This window comes from Thermobia domestica, chromosome 12 (assembly GCF_964235325.1).
Source record: "Thermobia domestica chromosome 12, izTheDome1.hap1.1, whole genome shotgun sequence".
Classification (NCBI taxonomy): Eukaryota; Metazoa; Arthropoda; class Insecta; order Zygentoma; family Lepismatidae; genus Thermobia; species Thermobia domestica.
Genome location: NC_137465.1, coordinates 48,923,013 through 48,941,861, shown reverse-complemented (window position 1 = coordinate 48,941,861; position 18,849 = coordinate 48,923,013). Strand labels below are relative to the sequence as shown.

Sequence of the window (18,849 nt, the reverse complement as noted above, 5' to 3'; positions counted from 1 at the left end):
TCTCGACAGTCAAAGACAATTTTATTGAGCGTATGGCCGCCCCACTTGTGGTTCGGTACTAGTTGTCCTAGTTCTTCGCACCTTTGGAACACACTAACCACGTCAGCTTCCGAAAAACTTGACACATCACGCTGTTTCCGAGATGATCGTTCCCAGCCATCTGGGCACGCCAATCTGGCACAAATCAAATTCATATATACCGCTGGTCTTCCTCATTCTACGCACAAATACCACACTGACTGACTGAGTGAGATCTCTGTCACAGTCTGGGAAGCAACTCTTCTGTTTACCATGCCTCTTACGTCACTCGAAAACTTCATTGAATAGTAGTGGATGATTATAATGTCTTGGATGTTAAATGTAAGAAGTTGGTAATAACAGCTACGCTATCTCACAATCAAAAAGTCAATACCACACAGCAGCCGAATAACGTTTGGCGTGAAACTAATGAGCACGGGATGCAATATTGCCACACTTGTTGTGAGCAATTTTCTCTCAGCGATTGACGAAATAGTTGTCTCACTTAGTATATTTACCATGGGTTGAGGTGAATGCAACTTTAACATTATAGCGTGGCGAACGTTTTTGGAAGCAGCTTGTTGACGTAAGAGACAAATTCAAACATCAATTTAACTGTCCCGTTCAACAACAAATATTTATTGATTACTCTAAATTCAAATATAAATTGGTATGGCCTGTCAGATCACGTCTGTAATGTAGTTATATTTGAAAGCAAACTTTAAAAAATTTTTGTTTGCTAAAATTTTAATTAATATTGAAAAGTAAAACACTACTATTTTATTTAGTTGTGATACTATGTACATAATCTTCAAATGATGTTAAAGTAATTATTTGCCCACTAATTTTTAAAACTTTTTCAGCCATATAATGGTCCCCCAGGAAATGGATTTGGATCTTCTAAAGCTGCAGGGACACTGGCTGTTGTTTTCGATCCAAACGTCAAACCATCATTTAACTTCACGGGAGGACTTATTCCGACTTTTACGTAAGTAATGCATATACAAAGTTATTCATTCGTTTCTATACTTTTGTACATGTTATTTTACTCAAAGGAGTTAGTAACGTTGAAAGAAATGATTTCTATACAAATGCGTCGCGTGTCTATATATAAAGGAAGATAGATTTATAAATGAATCATCGGGTTTTTAAAGGGCTGTATTAATATATATATATATATATATATATATATATATATATATATATATATATATATATATATATATATATATACGAGGTGAGGCAATTAAATAGCGAGACTGGTGTCCAAAATGTGATGTATTGCAAACAAAGTTACAATTGATTTACCTTCTTCAATATGTTACCCTCCCCTATCTATACACCACTGCACACGTGCCTTCCATTGTCCAAAGCAATGCTGTAGGTCACGAAATGTCACCCTGTTCAACAACTCTGCCGTTTTTCGTTTCACCTTTTCCACATACTGAAAATGTGTTTCCTTCAATGCACTTTTCACTTTTGGGAATAGATAAAAGTCACAGGGAATACGGAGGATGGTGGAGCACAGGAATGGGCTTGGCTGCTAAAACCTGCTTCACAGAAAGGGCATTATGGGCAGACGCATTGTCTTGGTGGAGGATCCATGCATCGTTCTTCCACAAATCAGGTGTTTTCTTCCTTATTCTTTCCCTCAGATTGATTAGGACTTCTTTGTAGTAGGTCTGATTCACCGTTTGACCCTGAGGCACCCATTCAGACATGATGATACCCCTGATATCGAAAAAACGATGAGCATTGCCTTCCTTCACTTTCGACCCGCTCATTCGTGCTTTTTTCATTCTTGGCGATGTGAAAGTCTTCCAGTGCAGGGATTGACGCTTATTATCGGGGTCATACTGGAAAATCCATGTCTCATCACATGTGATGACACGAGTTAGCAAGTCTGCTTCTGCTTTGAGTCGTTCCATGACATCACAGCAAATGGCCTTCCGAATGTCTTTTTGTTCCTGAGAGAGGTTTTCCGGGACAATTTTTGCACAAACTTTTGTCATGTTTAATTGTCATGCAAAATTTGTCTTACTGTCTATTTGTTAATGTTCGTCATGTCTGCGATCATCCGAATTCTCAGACATCTGTCTTTCTGCACAAGTTCATTATTATTATGATTATTATTATTATTATTTACATTTTCGTCCGTTCTCGAACTCAAAGGCTGGCCGGGTCGTTCATCATCTTCAACCTCTTCCCTATCTTCTGAAAATCGTTTGTGCCATTTGAAAACTCGCGCATGTGACATAGTATTATCACCATACACTTCTTTTATGATTGCACAGCGTTCCGTGGGTGTTTTTTTTTTTTTTTTTTTTTTTAATTTCACCAGAAATTTGATGTTAATGCGCTACTCAACTTTACTGTTCACCATGATTCCAGCACTACTACAGAACACTGTCCTCTTCATGCAAGCCCGCAAAGAAAAGAAAAGCGTTCAGAAACAGGAAACAAACAGCTGCTGCTCATGAAGGTTCAAGATCAACAACACATTATTAGCTACCTCTCCTCCAGGATCCTGCGCGACAGGAGGTGGGAAGTCTCGTTATTTAATTGCTACACGTCGTATATAACATATACAACAATCGATGATGCATGAAAATATTCAGAAACTTCTCAAGCTTTATACATACTGTTACAAAGTTTAGATGTGGTTTTCTTTAGTCTCACGACACACATCCATTTGGTAGTTCAGTTCGACTTATATGCGCTATAGCAGATCCCTGCTAATCCCTAACTGCAACTGTAACGTAATTCAATAGCTCAATCAAAGTTGTTAGTCATAGAAGCACATGCACTGTATCTTTCACACGCTCTCAGAGGAAAAATCACGAACTCTCAAATCGGTAGTTCTATGAGCCCATAATAAAGGTAATATGCTATCTTCAACACATCGCCCAATCCAACTGTGTGGAAGTTTTCGTTCAAATAACAAAGCACTTCAATGTGTCAATAGGGTGGTGAGTCATGAAGTTGAAATGTTAAGTTTTTGGAATCCTATTTCACATGGAGAAACAATCACAACTCTTGCATATCGAGTAATGACATAGCTCTCGCAGGTCTCCACAAATAGGAAAAGGACATATTTCTTTGATTTATACACTGCAGCAAACACATTCGCTTTTCAGAAATCTAGTTCATAATACACTGTAGCATATGGTTGTTCAGTATCCCACATATAAGCATTATGTCGATTAAACATACAACAAATGAAATTCTGCATCGTCACTAAACAACAGAAGCTCAAGAAAACCACCGTTACATATGGTATTCTGCATAGAACTATAAAATTCAGATCATTTGACAAAGACGTCCAGTTATATAATTTGTAATACCTATATGTGTTACGGTTTGTCACAATCGCATTCGTAAACTCCTCCAGCATTTGCTTGCGCAATATCAAGTTCCCAACTATTGCACCGTATTGACTCCTGTAGCCTATGAACGAAATATCCCTTAAATTACTCCATTGTTTTATCAGAAATGCTTAGACATCCTGCGCTTTTACGTTTATACCAGGCAGTCAGTGACTTTAAACTGTTGATACAACCTTAGAATACTTTAGTGGCGTGGAAATACAATTACAAACATTCTTCGAAATACAAACTGTACTGCAACAACAGAAAAACACTTCGAATATTCCAAAGCACAGAATACTTTTTGCTGCGTAGAAGCCATTTTGGATATTACTTTCGTGCTGTAAACTTTCATAATTTACGGGCTTAAGTCTTTTGTGCTGAACAAAAATCTACTTGAACTACAATGGAGTCAATTAGATGAAAAGTACCGATAACGATATTCCATTTTATTTTCAGCATGTGAATTGGAACTGAAGGTCGAGAAGCAAAATGTACGTACAAGGTGGTTACAATTGAAGTGCCACTATTCACAGCAATCCACAGCGCGGGTTGTAATCAACATATTACATTGAAATTTGGTAAATATGCTAACGAGACCATGCGGAAGCGAGTTACACTGGGAAAATATTAGTTCCAATTTCCACCACCAGGGGAAAGGGTAGCACTGTACAGGTAATAACGTACGTGGAAATGGTCCTGAATGTATGGGTAAGACGATTATATATGTCTAAAATGTCAAGCATGTGAGAAATGAAATGCAAACAAGGCGAAGGGCAGGTAATTGTAACAAATGTTGCAAAGGGAACTTTTGGAACAATGTGAGGATAACAGAAGGTGAAAATTTATTTCTATTTAATGGTAAAAACAGGTGCAATGACAAAAACTTCATCGGTTAGAGTGGCCAATTTACATAAACCATGTGCCCACCAGCTACGTCAACGTCATGTTGCATCCTCAAAATGGCGTGCTCAAAAGTTGCTCGCTGCAGTTCCAACATGTCACCTGCAACAACACAGTAATTGTTGCAAAATGTCACCTTATGGTGTCCTTGAGATCCGGCAGCTACTGGACATTTGCCTGGTGAACCCGAGCTTTCAGATATCCCTACAACCAAAAGTCACACGGATTTAGATCGGGGACCTTTCTGGGCACGCATCTGGAAAATCTAGGAGATGCAATCAGCAGTGGAGGTTTTACGATACAGATCTTTCAAGTGGCGACCGATGTGCGGTGTTGCCCGTCTTACATGAAAACAGTCATCTCCAAACAGTTTCGTGCTGTAACGCAGGAATCACATGTCGCACTAAAAGGTCCCTATAATGTGCTGACGTCATCCCCTCAAAGCAAAACAAGCCAATAATGAACCTTCCTGTGAATTCAAACCGCACAGTCACGTGTGCAGAGTATAATGGCTATTCGTGCACAATATTCCTTGCAGACAGCCATATTCTCTCAATGCTGCATTGTAATTGCTCCCGTTCTGATAGACCAATTTCCTCAATAGTGTACGGTATTTCTTATGGATAACCATGCTTCTCCTCGCGCGATCGTGTGTGAGCTCGCGTATTACAGACTGTACAGCGCCACATTTTCACCTGGTGGCGGAAAATGGAACTAATATGTTTTCCAGTGTAACTCGCTTCCGCATTGTCTCATTACCATATTTACCAAACTTCAATGTAATACGTTGATTACAGCCCTCATTGGGCCAATGGGAATAGCGGCACTTTAATTATAACCACCCTGTATCTGCATATTTAGAAACTAAGGTCTATATTATCACAATCAATAAATAAATATATGATAAGAAATTTATATTTTTATATATTTATAAATATATGATAATGTATAAAATATAGTATATATTGACATTAAAACCTACTTCTTAGTATGTTTCAAGAACGATGTATAGGCTCCAAAACAAGCATACCTAAGGAGTTTATTAGATATTATGAGAAAAATAAAGTAAAATATTAAGAATAAATTCCCTGAAACACTGTATTACCTATCACAAAATTTTATCTATAACCTTCCATGTTCCTGTGAATAGTTGGCCCAGTAGAAAGGTATTAATAAGCAAAATTACTCTAAGTATACAATTTGAAAACAAATGAATGTTTTCAAAATTAATTAAAAATTAATATTGAATTCAGGAAGAATTAAAGTGATTGATATGAATTGCGTAATTTGCATACATTGATCTACCTTATACTCTAATGATCGAAGATCTTTCTGCACAGACACAGTCGGAGTGTTTTATTAATTTGCGAGATGGCCACTATAGCTATTCCTTCCCGCTTGTCTTTCGAACAGAACCTCGCACGAATCATCACTGTCTGATGCACTAGCCATTTTCTATCTCACAATGTACATTTTTCTTTCATTTTGAGGGAGTTTCAGGTGATGATCCATTTGAGTCTCCAGACTGACTTTGAGGCTAGAACATAACTAATATTTCATTCACTCTATACGAGTGCATATCTCATGGCAAAGTTTTGTTATGCCGTTTTGCAGATCAGTAGAGACAGGGATGTTGGTTTACAGAACATGCTAACCTTATATTCGACACGTTTCTCCAGCAAAAACCACAATTTGAAAATCAATAACATTAATTTCTGCTCTTCAAACATTAAACTGAGCTCCCTCGTGGCTAAAGGTTAGCGTATGCGCCTTTGGTGTGGAAAACCCGGATTCGATTCTCGGCGGGATATCATGTGGTTAGAATTTCACGTTAATCAATAGTTCCACGTCTCATATAGCCTCGCTGCTGAAAGAAACGCTAAACAAAAAATCAATAAATCAAACATTAATCTATGTGTGGTATTGGGTAAGTAATAACTTACCTCTAGTTATTTTCACTGCTGTTCTCGTGAAGGTAACTCAATAGAAACTTCTGCACAAAGCAAACACACACACACACACTAATCCTCGCAGAAGTGTAGCGAATACTAATTGATTTCGACCACTTCAACTATATTTAACAACCATAGTAGAAGATTTATGTTCAAACATATGTTCTAAACTTAAGAGAATGTTAATTTCGGGAAATGATACCTACGTCGTGTTCAATCTGTGAATGCTAGACATCGAGCTGACATTCCTGCTGAAATGAAGTAGGTACTAGCCCGTTCGGCGACACATATGTTCCCTGTGACTACAATAACACGAAGGACGACTTTAACGGAAGTAGTACATAATCAGTGAGTGTTCAGTAGAAATTGACCATAGTAAACTTGTCCTAGGAACACACGACGAACCAAAGATCAACAAGACTGGGGTAATGAGACGTTTTCGATCATTTGTAGATTGGAAAAAGAGAAAAATCAACAAGATGTATTTAGGGACTTGAATATTCCTCACAGTGTTCTATCGCTACTCTGGAATTGTTTCCTGGCTGATGTATCATTGAAAAGCAGCATGGTGGAGAACGTAGAGGCGTAATAAAGATCGTAAAGATCGTTATATCCTGCTAATTGTCCAGCAAATACTAACAAGCGCAGTAGGTACACTAGTTTGAGGCCTTGCATTTACCTTTGGGATGAATGTATCACTTCAACTGTATACCAGTGGTTACTGGAACATAAAGAATGTTTGACGAATATCTAATTATGGTAATGCTATGACTAGAAAACATTGATAATATTTCACTATTGTTTAGTACGTGATTTCTCTTAGTGATCTAGATAAGAATTAATTATATTTCTGTACAACACGCGGTAGCTGTAACCAGTGCTGGACCGTAGTTTCGCCGTATAACCAACTGAAAACATTGAAAACACAGAGAAAACGTTCAAAAACGTGATTTCTTGGCGTAACCATTGCGGCTTAAGGGCACTTTATTATGAGATGTTGGTGGAAAGCTTTAAGACTGGGTTTAAAATTTAGAAATGACACTACTTACAGGGTATTGCGATAGTTTCTTGCGTACTAAATGGCGAAATTCTACAATGTTTTCCTTGGTTTTTGACGTGGAGGTCCGACCGGACCGGTAGTCGACTTTGACTGTGTCGCGCCTAACCTTAAGTCTATTAAACCAAATAAACACGTTTGACTGGCTCAAACATTTATCTCTAAAAGCTGTTCTTAACAGTTCATAAGTCTCCGAAGCAAATTTCTCTAATTTAACACGAAAGTTTGACACAAACGCACTGCTGCAGTGTTTCATTCATTTTGCGCAATTAATAATTCCCACAACACACATATACGCCCGCATTCAATAGGTTGCTACGCTGTACCGAACAAAGATATCGCAGTAATTCTTGCAGCACATATAGAGGTTACACCAAGCCACCGCTTGTACGCTAATGGGTAATTATATCTACTCCTCTTTAGCAGTGGCGTCACATGTCTTAAAACGTTCCTATAATAGTACGTAAATTGTGTTTCGTGTATTGAAAACAGTCTGTCAGATTGATGTATTACCAATCTCTATAAAACGTTGCTTATAAGACAACACCTTCTCTGCTGTGTTAATCTTATTATGTAATTTGTAAGTTAACCCTTTCTGGATCCTGGCTTTTTGGGCTATTTTTTAGACTTTCAGTCAAGCAGCTACTGTATCGTCACTATTTATCCTAGGATCATGATTCATACCTCATTCTCTTCCGAATAGAGCTGGCTTTCAAATGGTACCACTTGCGTGCTCATACCATATACCAGAAGCGGGAAAAAATGTCAAAGTGAAAATTTCGGAGGGAAATTTTTTCTCGAACTTTGGCCCCCCCTGGACCCCCCCTGTGTGATTGTAGCCATCTAAAAAAATCTGAAAAATAGTACTTGGTATACTGAATGCGTGTGCCAAATTTCAAGTTTCTATCTTGAATAATAAGGGCGGGAGAATGTTTATCAAAAATTCCCACAATGCCCCAAAGTACCATAAAACACTATGATCTCAGGGAAAAAAATCCTGAGACATCCCTAATTACTCTAGGGTCATGTGTCGCCGATATTCTCTTCAGAATATTACTGTCTTTCAGGCGGTACCATTCACATTTCTCCATCATGTATCTAAGGCGGGAAATTCCTGAAAAAAAGGTATTTTTGGGGCAAAATTTCCCTTTTTTCAACTTTTGCCCCTCTGGACCCCCCTGTTTTTACGCAGAAATCGAAAAAAAAACTTCTGGTAAATACTACTCGGTGGACTGAATGTTTGTCCAAAACTTCAATCTTCTACGTGAAAAAATAGGCCCGCCAGAAAAAATTACCCTACCATGCCCCACTTTTACCCTATACAGAAGTATATTTGGATAAAAATTCACTGAAACGGCCCTAATTACCCTAGAATAATAATTCGGCCGTCGTTCTCTTCAGAATGGAACGGCCTTTCATACGGTATGACTCACGTGGTCCTATCATGTATGTGAGGCGGGAAAATGGCGAGAAACGGGATTTTGGGAGTAAAAAATCCCTATTTTTTTTACCCCTTTTCCCCTCTGGTTCCCCCCTGTTTTAGCACTGACATCGGAACAAAAAATCTGGTAAAAACTACTCGGTAGACTAAATGTTTGTGCAAAATTTCAATCTTCTACGTAGAAAAATAAGCCCGCCAAAAAATATTGAACATAGGCTTAGAAAATGAGAAGAGAAATTTTTGACTTATGACGTCATCACCTCCTATGTCTGGACGCAGGACGGTCTGAAACCATACGTAATGTCTTCTACAAGGCCTCTGGACTTGGAAAACAAAAAACCGGACGAAAAAGCTCAAATAGAAGAGAAATAACGCAATGTACCTTGAAAAGTGCATATGGTACAAATTGTACCATAGGATTCCCAAGGGAGGGCTTATTTTGACTTTAAAGTTCCTGATGACTTTTTTTTACATACCCATGCAACGTGTCTCAATGTCTCAATATTGATCCTATGTTCAGGTGACCAATATTTCGTATTAATTGAATATAGAAAGAACTTCTAAGAGGGTGTTAAAATTAAAACTCGCAAACTCTGGTAATCATAAAGCTAAATAAAATCATTTAACTACAGTTTCTTACAGCAGAAATTCAAATTTAAATTAAACTAATTCATAACAGCGTTTAAATGTTGTTCATTGCATTGATAATTAATTGAAGTTTAAAATAGATTTCTTGTAAGGAGAAATATTAAGAAAACTATTTTATTACTGTTAAACATTTTATTACCTGATTACTGAACTCTATGTGAATGCAATGGCCCTTAGATTTGTTGTAGAAACTGAGATGTATCAGAAATGGCTTAAGTTGGAAGAAAAATTAACATTTAAAGATAAGTATTATTGATATAGTTTTTCCTTCCCCTGTATGTATCAATGAGTAGAGAATTCTCATTCCAATTGTCTTTTAAATGATTATACAAATGGATTGGTGCGATTGAAATATCCTATTTTATTTATTTTGGGAAACCATGTTTCGTAGTACAATCAATAGGACGACCAAGGTTGCACATAATATGGCAAACTTCCTATATATTCAGAAAATATGTTTGGGTGTTCAGTCTGCCAGAGAGCATTGTTTTGTTGAACAAAGTCTGAAGAAAATATATTATGAGAACACATAATTGCGAATGATTTTACTTCACCAGTCTTAATAGGGTTATCTAGGTGCAGAAACAGTAATAAGATATTGGGAATAGGCATGATAAACGGTTAGTTTGTAAACTTTCGTGCCAAGTGGACAGTAGTGAAATGTGTGACACTTGGCCCCGACCAATAGTATTAAGTTCTTAGGAACATCGTGGAAACAGATAATCGCAATGTTGTTTGTGCATTTCCAAAATAGTTATGCATAAACCATTTCACAATCATTCAATACCTTCCACGTGGCGTAATCGTTAAGGTACTGAGGTTGAACTCATACAATCTGACATAAAGTTGATACGCCAGAAGCTGATGGTAAGTGTTAATGGTAGTTACATGTTGCCAGTGCTCAACATGTTACACAGGTTATGAAACTCATGCAAAAATCATTTCCATATCACTTTTAGCTATCTCCAATGGCTCGTGTAGAAGCTGGTCACACATATACTGAAGTCTGTTTGTTGTATGGTGCAGCATACTCGCTGCAGACTTTTGATATATCTGATAGTCGTTGTAAGAGTGCAGCTGGAAGTCATGTTCCTTTCAATCTTGTTGAATAATTGTTCGGTATTGCTTAGGTGAATAGACTTAGCAGACCAAGTAAAAGCTGTATACCGAGTAAAACAAGCTAGATTGAGGTGGTAAAATGGGAATATACGTTATCCCGATTGAATATTAGATCCTGTAAAGTGCAAAAGTAACACAAGAGAACAGGATTGACACCGTCTCTCATGGCTAAAAATTCCAAGATCTAAAATACTCTCATTGGTAAATTCCAACCATGCATACCAACAAAGACTGGTCGGTAAGGCAAATCCCATGGGTGATCGCACAAAAGGCATGCTAAAACTTAGACCAGCCTCCAACAATCGATTGATTAGTCATGAAGGCCTATGCTTGCTCTGATTCCACTGATGGTGGCTGTTCTGTCAGACAGTCAGAAACAATTCTCCTATCCAAGCGGTTCACTGTGCTTCATGGATGAACTGAGCAATTCATGCTCCTGCTGTATGATTCAAGTTCCTCCACCACTGATTTACCTCTGACACGTCACTACCAATGCAACTGTTTCAATTCAGTATAATAACAACTTGATTCCTTGTAGCCTAAATATAAGATATGATCAAATTCGTTTAATTGCACACCAGGTGTTTGGTGGTATTGTGCTGCAATTATAGGCACAGATACAGTATATGATCCACCCGAACTACAATCATAGTGGGTTCTACGACTGTCATCTACTATCATATGTTACCATACGACAGGAAGCTTCTCAATTGCGGGAACTGACCTGCCAATAATGGCAGAATATCTATGATAATGATGATTATCATCTTTTCTTCTGAAGTCGTATCACAAATATACTAACCATGATTAGTATATCTGTAATATGATTTCAAAACAAATTATAGGTCCACAGCACAAATAATGTGTGTGTGGAGCGCATGGCATATTACAAAATGTTATTGTCTAAAGACAAATGTCTTTTTCGTAAGCATTATTTCACTGTCTGGGGATGGTGTCCAGAGTTGCTGACTAAAGATCGGGATAGGAAAATACCTCAGACGTGGTTACCAACCCATGTGAGAAAGCGAGAAACTAAAGTAACATGCTGGATGAACTGTGAGACCCAATCAACCACCTATCAGCTCAGATGAAACATGAGTTGAGTTGAGTTGACTTTAGTTTAGCGTCCCTTTCAGCAGCGAGGCTATATGAGACGTGGACCTACTGATTAACGTGGAATCCGAACCACATGAGCTCCCGCCGGGAATCGAACCCGGGTCTCCCACGCCAAAAGCGCGTACGCTAACCGCTTAGCCACGGAGGAGCTCAGATGAAACATGACTTTAGCGAAAACAACCAAAGGAGAGAGTGAAAAGTATGAGCGTAAACTGCTAGAGATGCAAGTGGATAGCGCACTGGGAGTTCAGCAGTGTCGCCAGACTAAAGAATCCATCATCTCCATTGTGGATCTCTCCCTTGAGTGGAGAGATTGAAAGGTTAGCATGGAAATTTTTTATGCATGAGAGGACATTGATGTGGCCATGCTACGTCTTCCTATAGGGAGTCTGTACGGAAGAGCACAGGCTCACCTGTAACTCTCCGTAATTCCAATATGTCAGTTCGGGTACACCATCAGCACGGAAACCCAGGAATAACTGTGGAAGGTAAATAGTACAATGTTGCAGCTAGAGTATTGCAGACGCACTGAAATACGAAGCTCTTTCGGATAACTTCATTGGGGAAGTTCTTAAAACGATCCTACCGAGAAAGTGGAAACCTTTGAGCTACCTCCTAAATAGGCTAGTCAGGAGTGTCCTTGTGTCCGGGAGGCGGATTTTGAATGCTCATGCAATACCTCGTGGCATAGTTGAACAACGGTCTCTCGATCCCCTCTTAAGGAAGCCTGATAAGGGTTATTCCGAGTAAGAATTGCTCTCTGATGGATTGTAGCCATACTGCGGCATTGATAACTTAGGAATTCGTTTTTCAAGGGTTAAATGATCTTGCTTTTTAATACTTGATATGCCACCAGCTGCATATGATGGTAGCCTTCTACTTACCAGAGGAGCTGCATTAGTACGGAAGAGCATAGAACAGAGGAACTTCAGCTCTGTTAAAATAGTCTGATAACGTAGTGCATTTTACTGACTGACCATGCTAATAAGGGCGTGTAAGACGTAGATGAAACCCGTTGATGACCACAAAAACAAGTGTGCATAAAAACTCATTTATCTATGCCAGATGAGCTGAGTGCAAAGACAAAAATGTCTCAAGTTAACAGTTACGTGTATATAAGCCCTTGAAATAATTCAAAAGAAACAGTATCGTAGAATTTTGAGGAAGATATCCAAACTCTATGCTATGCATTGCTGATACATAGTAATGTTCTTATGATGCACTTGAACACGATCTGTATTTGTTTACTAAGAATAATCTCAACTCCAAGCGTTCTATGGTGTGTATGCTCTCTACTTCGCCTCACGTCAACCTCCTCACTACTATCAAATTGACCTTCAGTAGCCTAAAGCATGGTTCACTCGAAGGATTATGGCAATTAGGCACGAAAAACTTCTCTGTGTTGTTATCAATGATGAACCAAGAGTTAGAGGAGAAGCTGGTAGAAACTGTAACCAATTTCTATTTTCCATCTCAATACAGATCCAAGAAAATGATTAATTTTTAAATCACTTTCACAAACACTTCACTGTGTTCCCAAACTCTTATCTCACTGATTTTAATCTCTCAGAAATGACCAAAAGGTTAGATTTTGAATCAGTATGTCGGATTGCGAAATTATCTACATTACAAACTCCAAAACTTGAAGTCAAGGAGTCATGATCCCTAATCTAATAATTACAATTTCTTTACCCAGAGTGTAGGAAAGAATATCGAACACAATTTATAAGCTTTATACATAATAAAGTGACTTCATGTGTTCACAATGTATACATCTCTTTTCCATATTTGTTAATACGTAAATGTAAATTAGTTCGATTATGTCTGAAGAAATATTACATTTTGATTCTTACTTTTTCAGGGCAACGCCGAATCCTGCTACTCCAGCTACCCGTCCAATTAAGAAAGCTGTGCGAAGATTACTGCCACCAGCTAAAAGATTCAAATGAAATATCATTTACTTTATGTAATAATGAAATAAACATTTTATATTGTCACCTGCCAAAAGATCCAGATAAACAAGTAACGTCTACATCGTTGAAATAACACAATACAATTTTTTATGTTTGTAAGTTTTATTTAGAAGGTTTATTTAGATCTCTTTTTACCTTAAACTCATCTCTGCTCTAATTTTTGTATAGTACTGTTCAGAAGATAAATTCTATTACACTTCAAAATGTTTTTTGTTTCCTATTTCTTATATAGGTTTTCCTTAACTGAAATTAAATTTCAATGTATGTTTGTGTACACAAAGCTTCAGTGATGGTGCTTAATTGCATTCTCCTTTATAGTTTATGAAAATTTCTAATGAATTTCTGGATTATAAGTTTAGATAGGTATTGTTTATGAAACCAGTGGTTTGTTATAATAATGTGGTTTAATGTTTAAGTTCTTTCAATCGTTTCTGTAATATTTCTTCATGGAGAATATTCTAATCAGCTAATAGCATTATTCAATTTTACTTATAATACTAGACTAGAAACAAAAAACTATATACTATACATGAATAGAAAAAATCATTTTAGAACACGCAATTATAAATGCTAATCTATATTATAAAATTAAAGGTGACTACGTTTGTGACTCTTAATATCTTGAATCACCCGAACAATCTCGATCAAATTTTCAACATAGATGAGGTTTGGGTCTGGGAGGGTTTTTCTTTATTCACTTTGACAGTAGAACATAAAGGAGTGGAAGGTCGTGAATTGTAAAAAATAAATAAACTTAACTCTTAACCACTCAGCCGGTCTCGATCAAATTTTCAACATAGATAAGGTTAGACCCTGAGATGGTTCTCATCATTTCATTTTAACAGTGCAAGGGGATATATATATATACATATATATATATATATATATATATATATATATATATATATATATATATATATATATATATATATATATATAAGTGTGTGTGTGTGTGTGTTTGAAATAAATGTAAATGAAATGAAGGTGGTATAAATATAAATGCAGTCTGAATCAAATTTTAGGTGAGGTTTAGACCTGGCATTGTTTTTATCGTATCACTTTGACGGTGAAACTTTGGGGCGGGGAGGAGAGAGAGATTTAAAAATGATCGAAAATGACCGATATTAGTGTCGAATCCCTAGTTTACGGGGTTGTTGAAATGAACATTGACACTTCAGATCCCGTTTAAATCCAACCTCAGATCCGCAACTTAGGAGGGAAGAGGGTAGATATAGAAAAGTGATCAAAATTGATTGATATTAGTGTCAAATCCATAGTTTTCGGGGTCGCTGAAATGAAGAGATACTTCGGTGCCGTTTAAATCCATGCCACTAAAAACAAAGGCATCATATTTCATGGATACCAAACACATGAGATAAGGAGTTGTGCATTTAATTTTTTTATTTTAATGCAGCGAAGAAGGTAATCTTTGCTAGCAGTTAATAAAAGATAAATATAATACGAAACCACGAAACCAAAACATAGCAGACTTTAAATGATATACGTACAGAAGACGAATGTTTTAGTCCTTACTTCTCTGAAGTAGCTAAAAGACTAAGAATGGTATGTTTTACTATGTTTGAACTGTACAGAACTAACGGACTTTTTTTTTTTACCACTTTACTGTACCTATACTAATAATTATTCTTTATTCAGCTGGCAGAAACAGTTAGATTAACTATACCGTAAATTGGGGTTACTTCGAAACTATGGGAACTTCTGATACATTTGCATGTTTCAAAGGGAGTGGAACATCCTTTTTCACCAAAAGAAAAATTCAGTGCAACCATTAAAAAGGAAACTTTCTGCTGCTCTGTAATGATATGAAATATTTAGAAAGCGACTTGTTGGAAGCACAGAAGTCTGCATTGTGTTATGCATATAAATATGGGAGGAACTATATGAAACTTTTATCTCACGTGCAGAGTGTAGAGCTCTTGTTATGGAAAAGTACCTACAATAAATATTGGATACATTGACTATTACATATCGATTATGCAGTTATGTGCCAAAAATAGTATTGTAACGGTGAACATTATTACAATTCAATCATTTCAGAGTAATATTTGTGATATTTTGTACTCGTGTTAGAAAAGCTGTAGTTGTCCGTGCTGGTGAGACAAGATGAGTGATTGCAAGAGAAGAAGAACTGTCTGCTGTTATGGAAGAAACTTCCTGAGAACAGTCTTCTAGAGAACAACAGCAATGGCTCAACCTTAATGAACTATCCTGAGGATGAGGTTAAACTTTCCGCGGAGGAAGCATCCTTACTGAGGACATGAGGACATACTAAGCGCCGAAGAGTCTACCAGTAGTAGAATCACATCGGTACAGTCCAGTTTTATTTCGTGGCAAGACTCGTCTCAGAGAAAGAGGAAGCAGAGGTAAAACCCCTGAAATTGAAATCAGTGATTAAAAGTTCGTATAAGCAGTTATTTCCGCAATCTCATGATAGTCCTTCGAATATCTAGGAAACAAGGAAATTGATTCTAATGAAAACACTGTACCATCTACAAAGTACGCTTTAATGAAAATCAAGGAACACAACCAAGGCCTAGAGATGAATGGTATTATGGGGTATACTGATGATGTAAATATAGAATTGAGTTGATTTTGAGTTTAACGTCCCTTCCAGTATATAGGCTATATGAGACGGAAAATACTGATTCTGCCATGCCAAAGGCGCGTACGCTAACCGTTTAGCCACGTAAGAGCTTATAAACATATTAGAGGATGATAGAAGAACAGCAGAGAAAATGAAGAAATCTTGTTAAACTCTTGCTAGGACATGGGTTTGGAAGTGAATGCAAAGAAAACTAACTACATGAAAGCTCGTCAGGATTGTAATACTAAAAAGTATGGATGTTTCAAAATATCGCATAACACTTTCGGCAAAGTAGATGCTTTAAAATATCTAGGGTGAATGTCTACAGACCAAAGCCATATCCATGAAGAAATTAAATGTCAACTGAAAGTAGGAAATTTGTGTTAATATTCAGCTCAAAATATTTTGTTATCGTTAATCCTGTCGAGAAATTTGAATTTTAAAATATATGAAACGGTAATCATACCTGTTGTGCTGTATGATTGGGAAACATAGTCTTTTACTCTGAGGGAAGTGCACTGAAAGTATTTGAGAATAAATTACTGAGGCGAATATTCGGATCCAAGGAGAACAGGAATGAGAAATGGCGGAAACTCCATAATGAGGAACGGCATAACTTACACCATTTACCAAACATTGTTAGTATTAACATGTCTCTGAGGCTTATGTGGGCTGGTATGTAGCCAGAATGGAAGAAAGTACGAACTCATTCAAATTTTTTACTGGAAATCCAAACCAGAAACGACTTAGGACGACCTAGGAACAGATGGGAAGGCAATATTATGATGGATCTTGCAGAACTAGAAGTACAAAGTAAAAATTGGATTCAGTTGGCTAAGGCAATGGAGAGCTTTAGTAAAAGCGACACTGAACCTCCGGGTTCTATAGACCATAGAGTTAGTCAGTATCTCCTGCAACTTCAGACTACTCTAGCAAAAATACCTCAAATATTTTCCACATTATCCTCATGGGAAACGGCTTCGGTTATTTTGTTTCTAAAATTGGTATATTTCGTTTCTCCACATCTGACTGCAAATTCGTAATGAACCCTCTTAGCAGGCTGAAAGCCCTGCTAACACTCTAACATAGCCTTCAATTACTTAGATCACATGCTTATGTACTTACGTGAAATTGTTCAATTAGTGCAGTGCTAAAAGGACTAATTATGCTCTCTTTCCAAAAATTCAATACCTTTATTAATATTTTCATTACATCAAGCAGAATTACAAAAGATGTGTGAATATCGAACATACATAGGTGAGGTTCGAGATGTTTAGTAGAATTCTATAGATATACACGTAGTAAAGCAGTGGCTGTTCATGACCGGTTTCTTAAATTCATGGTGAAATGATACATGATCAAGGGCCTCAAAGTCAATTCATGTCTGGAAAGAAATTACTACTATAAATAACTCAGATATCAATTTAGAAGTATCAAATTTCATAGCAAAAAATTGAATAACAGGAACTAGATAGAACAGAAATTCCCCTTCTGTCTAAAAATAAGATTAGATCAAGAAATATATTACAGAGGGTTATTTGGCAGATAAAGAAGACACATATCAAATCTATTTAGTTGAAGTTGAAACTTACTAATACTTGATTATTAATATAATAATAATAATAATAATAATAATAATAATAATAATAATAATAATAATAATAATAATAATAATAATAATAATAATAATAATAATAATAATAATGTGGTATAAGGAGCTAGAACACCGTGGAAGCAAATGAAAGTCAGTGAGTGCTATCGTGTGTTTATTTTCTCAGATCTTGACATTTGTTTCTAGCAAATTGTTAGATGTTCTCTACTTATTAAAACGCCTTCTGCTATGAGCCTTCAAAGGAACAATCGACTTATCCTGTTAACACTGATTATGAAAATCACTTAGCGTACCATATACCAGAAGCGGGAAAAATGATGTCAAAGGAACAATTACGGAGGAAATTTTTTTCTCGCACTTTGGGCCCCTCTGGAGCGGCCCTGTGTGAACGTACTCATCTAAAAAATCTGATAAATAGTACTTGGTATACTAAATGTGTGTGCCAAATTTCAAGTTTCTATCTTGAATAGTAAGGGCGGAAGAAATTTTATCAGGAATTCCCACCATGCCCCAAATTACAGTAACACACCATGATCTCAGGTAAAAAATTTCCTGAGACATCCCTAATTACCCTTGGGTCATGTTTCGCCCATCATTCTCTTCAGCTTAGAACTGCCTTTCAGGCGGTATGACTCACATGTCTCCATCATGTATCTAAGGCGGAAAAATTCCCAAAAAAAAGATTTTTGGGTCTAAATATCCTTTTTTTCAACTTTTAGCCCCTTTGGACCCCCCTGTTTTAACGCAGAGATATGCACAATTCCAATTTTCCAGGTGCAAAAGTAAGCCCGCCAATATATATATATATACCGACAATGTCCCATATTCCCGTATACAGAGAGAAATTTTTAAACATTCCCTGAGACATCCCTAATTACCCTAGGATCATTGTTTGCACATCATTCTCTTCAGAATAGAACTGCCTTTCAGGCGGTACCATTCACTTGTCTCCATCATGTATCTAAGGCGAGAAAATCCTGTGAAAGGGATTTTTTGGTAAAAATTTCTCTTTTCAACGTTTAGCCCCTTTGTACCCCCAT

General features: G+C 37.0%; 1 protein-coding gene across 1 annotated transcript in view; it reads left to right on the top strand.

Moving 5' to 3' along the window:
* LOC145666449 (uncharacterized) overlaps positions 1 to 13,790 on the top strand; it is a 37,206-nt gene extending 23,416 nt beyond the window's left edge. Inside the window, exons 3-4 of the mRNA XM_081733681.1 lie at positions 882 to 1,006; positions 13,481 to 13,790. Coding sequence (XP_081589807.1) covers positions 882 to 1,006; positions 13,481 to 13,568 — 213 coding nt within the window. The 3' untranslated portion in view covers positions 13,569 to 13,790. The remainder of the gene's footprint in view (positions 1 to 881; positions 1,007 to 13,480) is intronic.
* Positions 13,791 to 18,849: the final 5,059 nt, after the last annotated feature.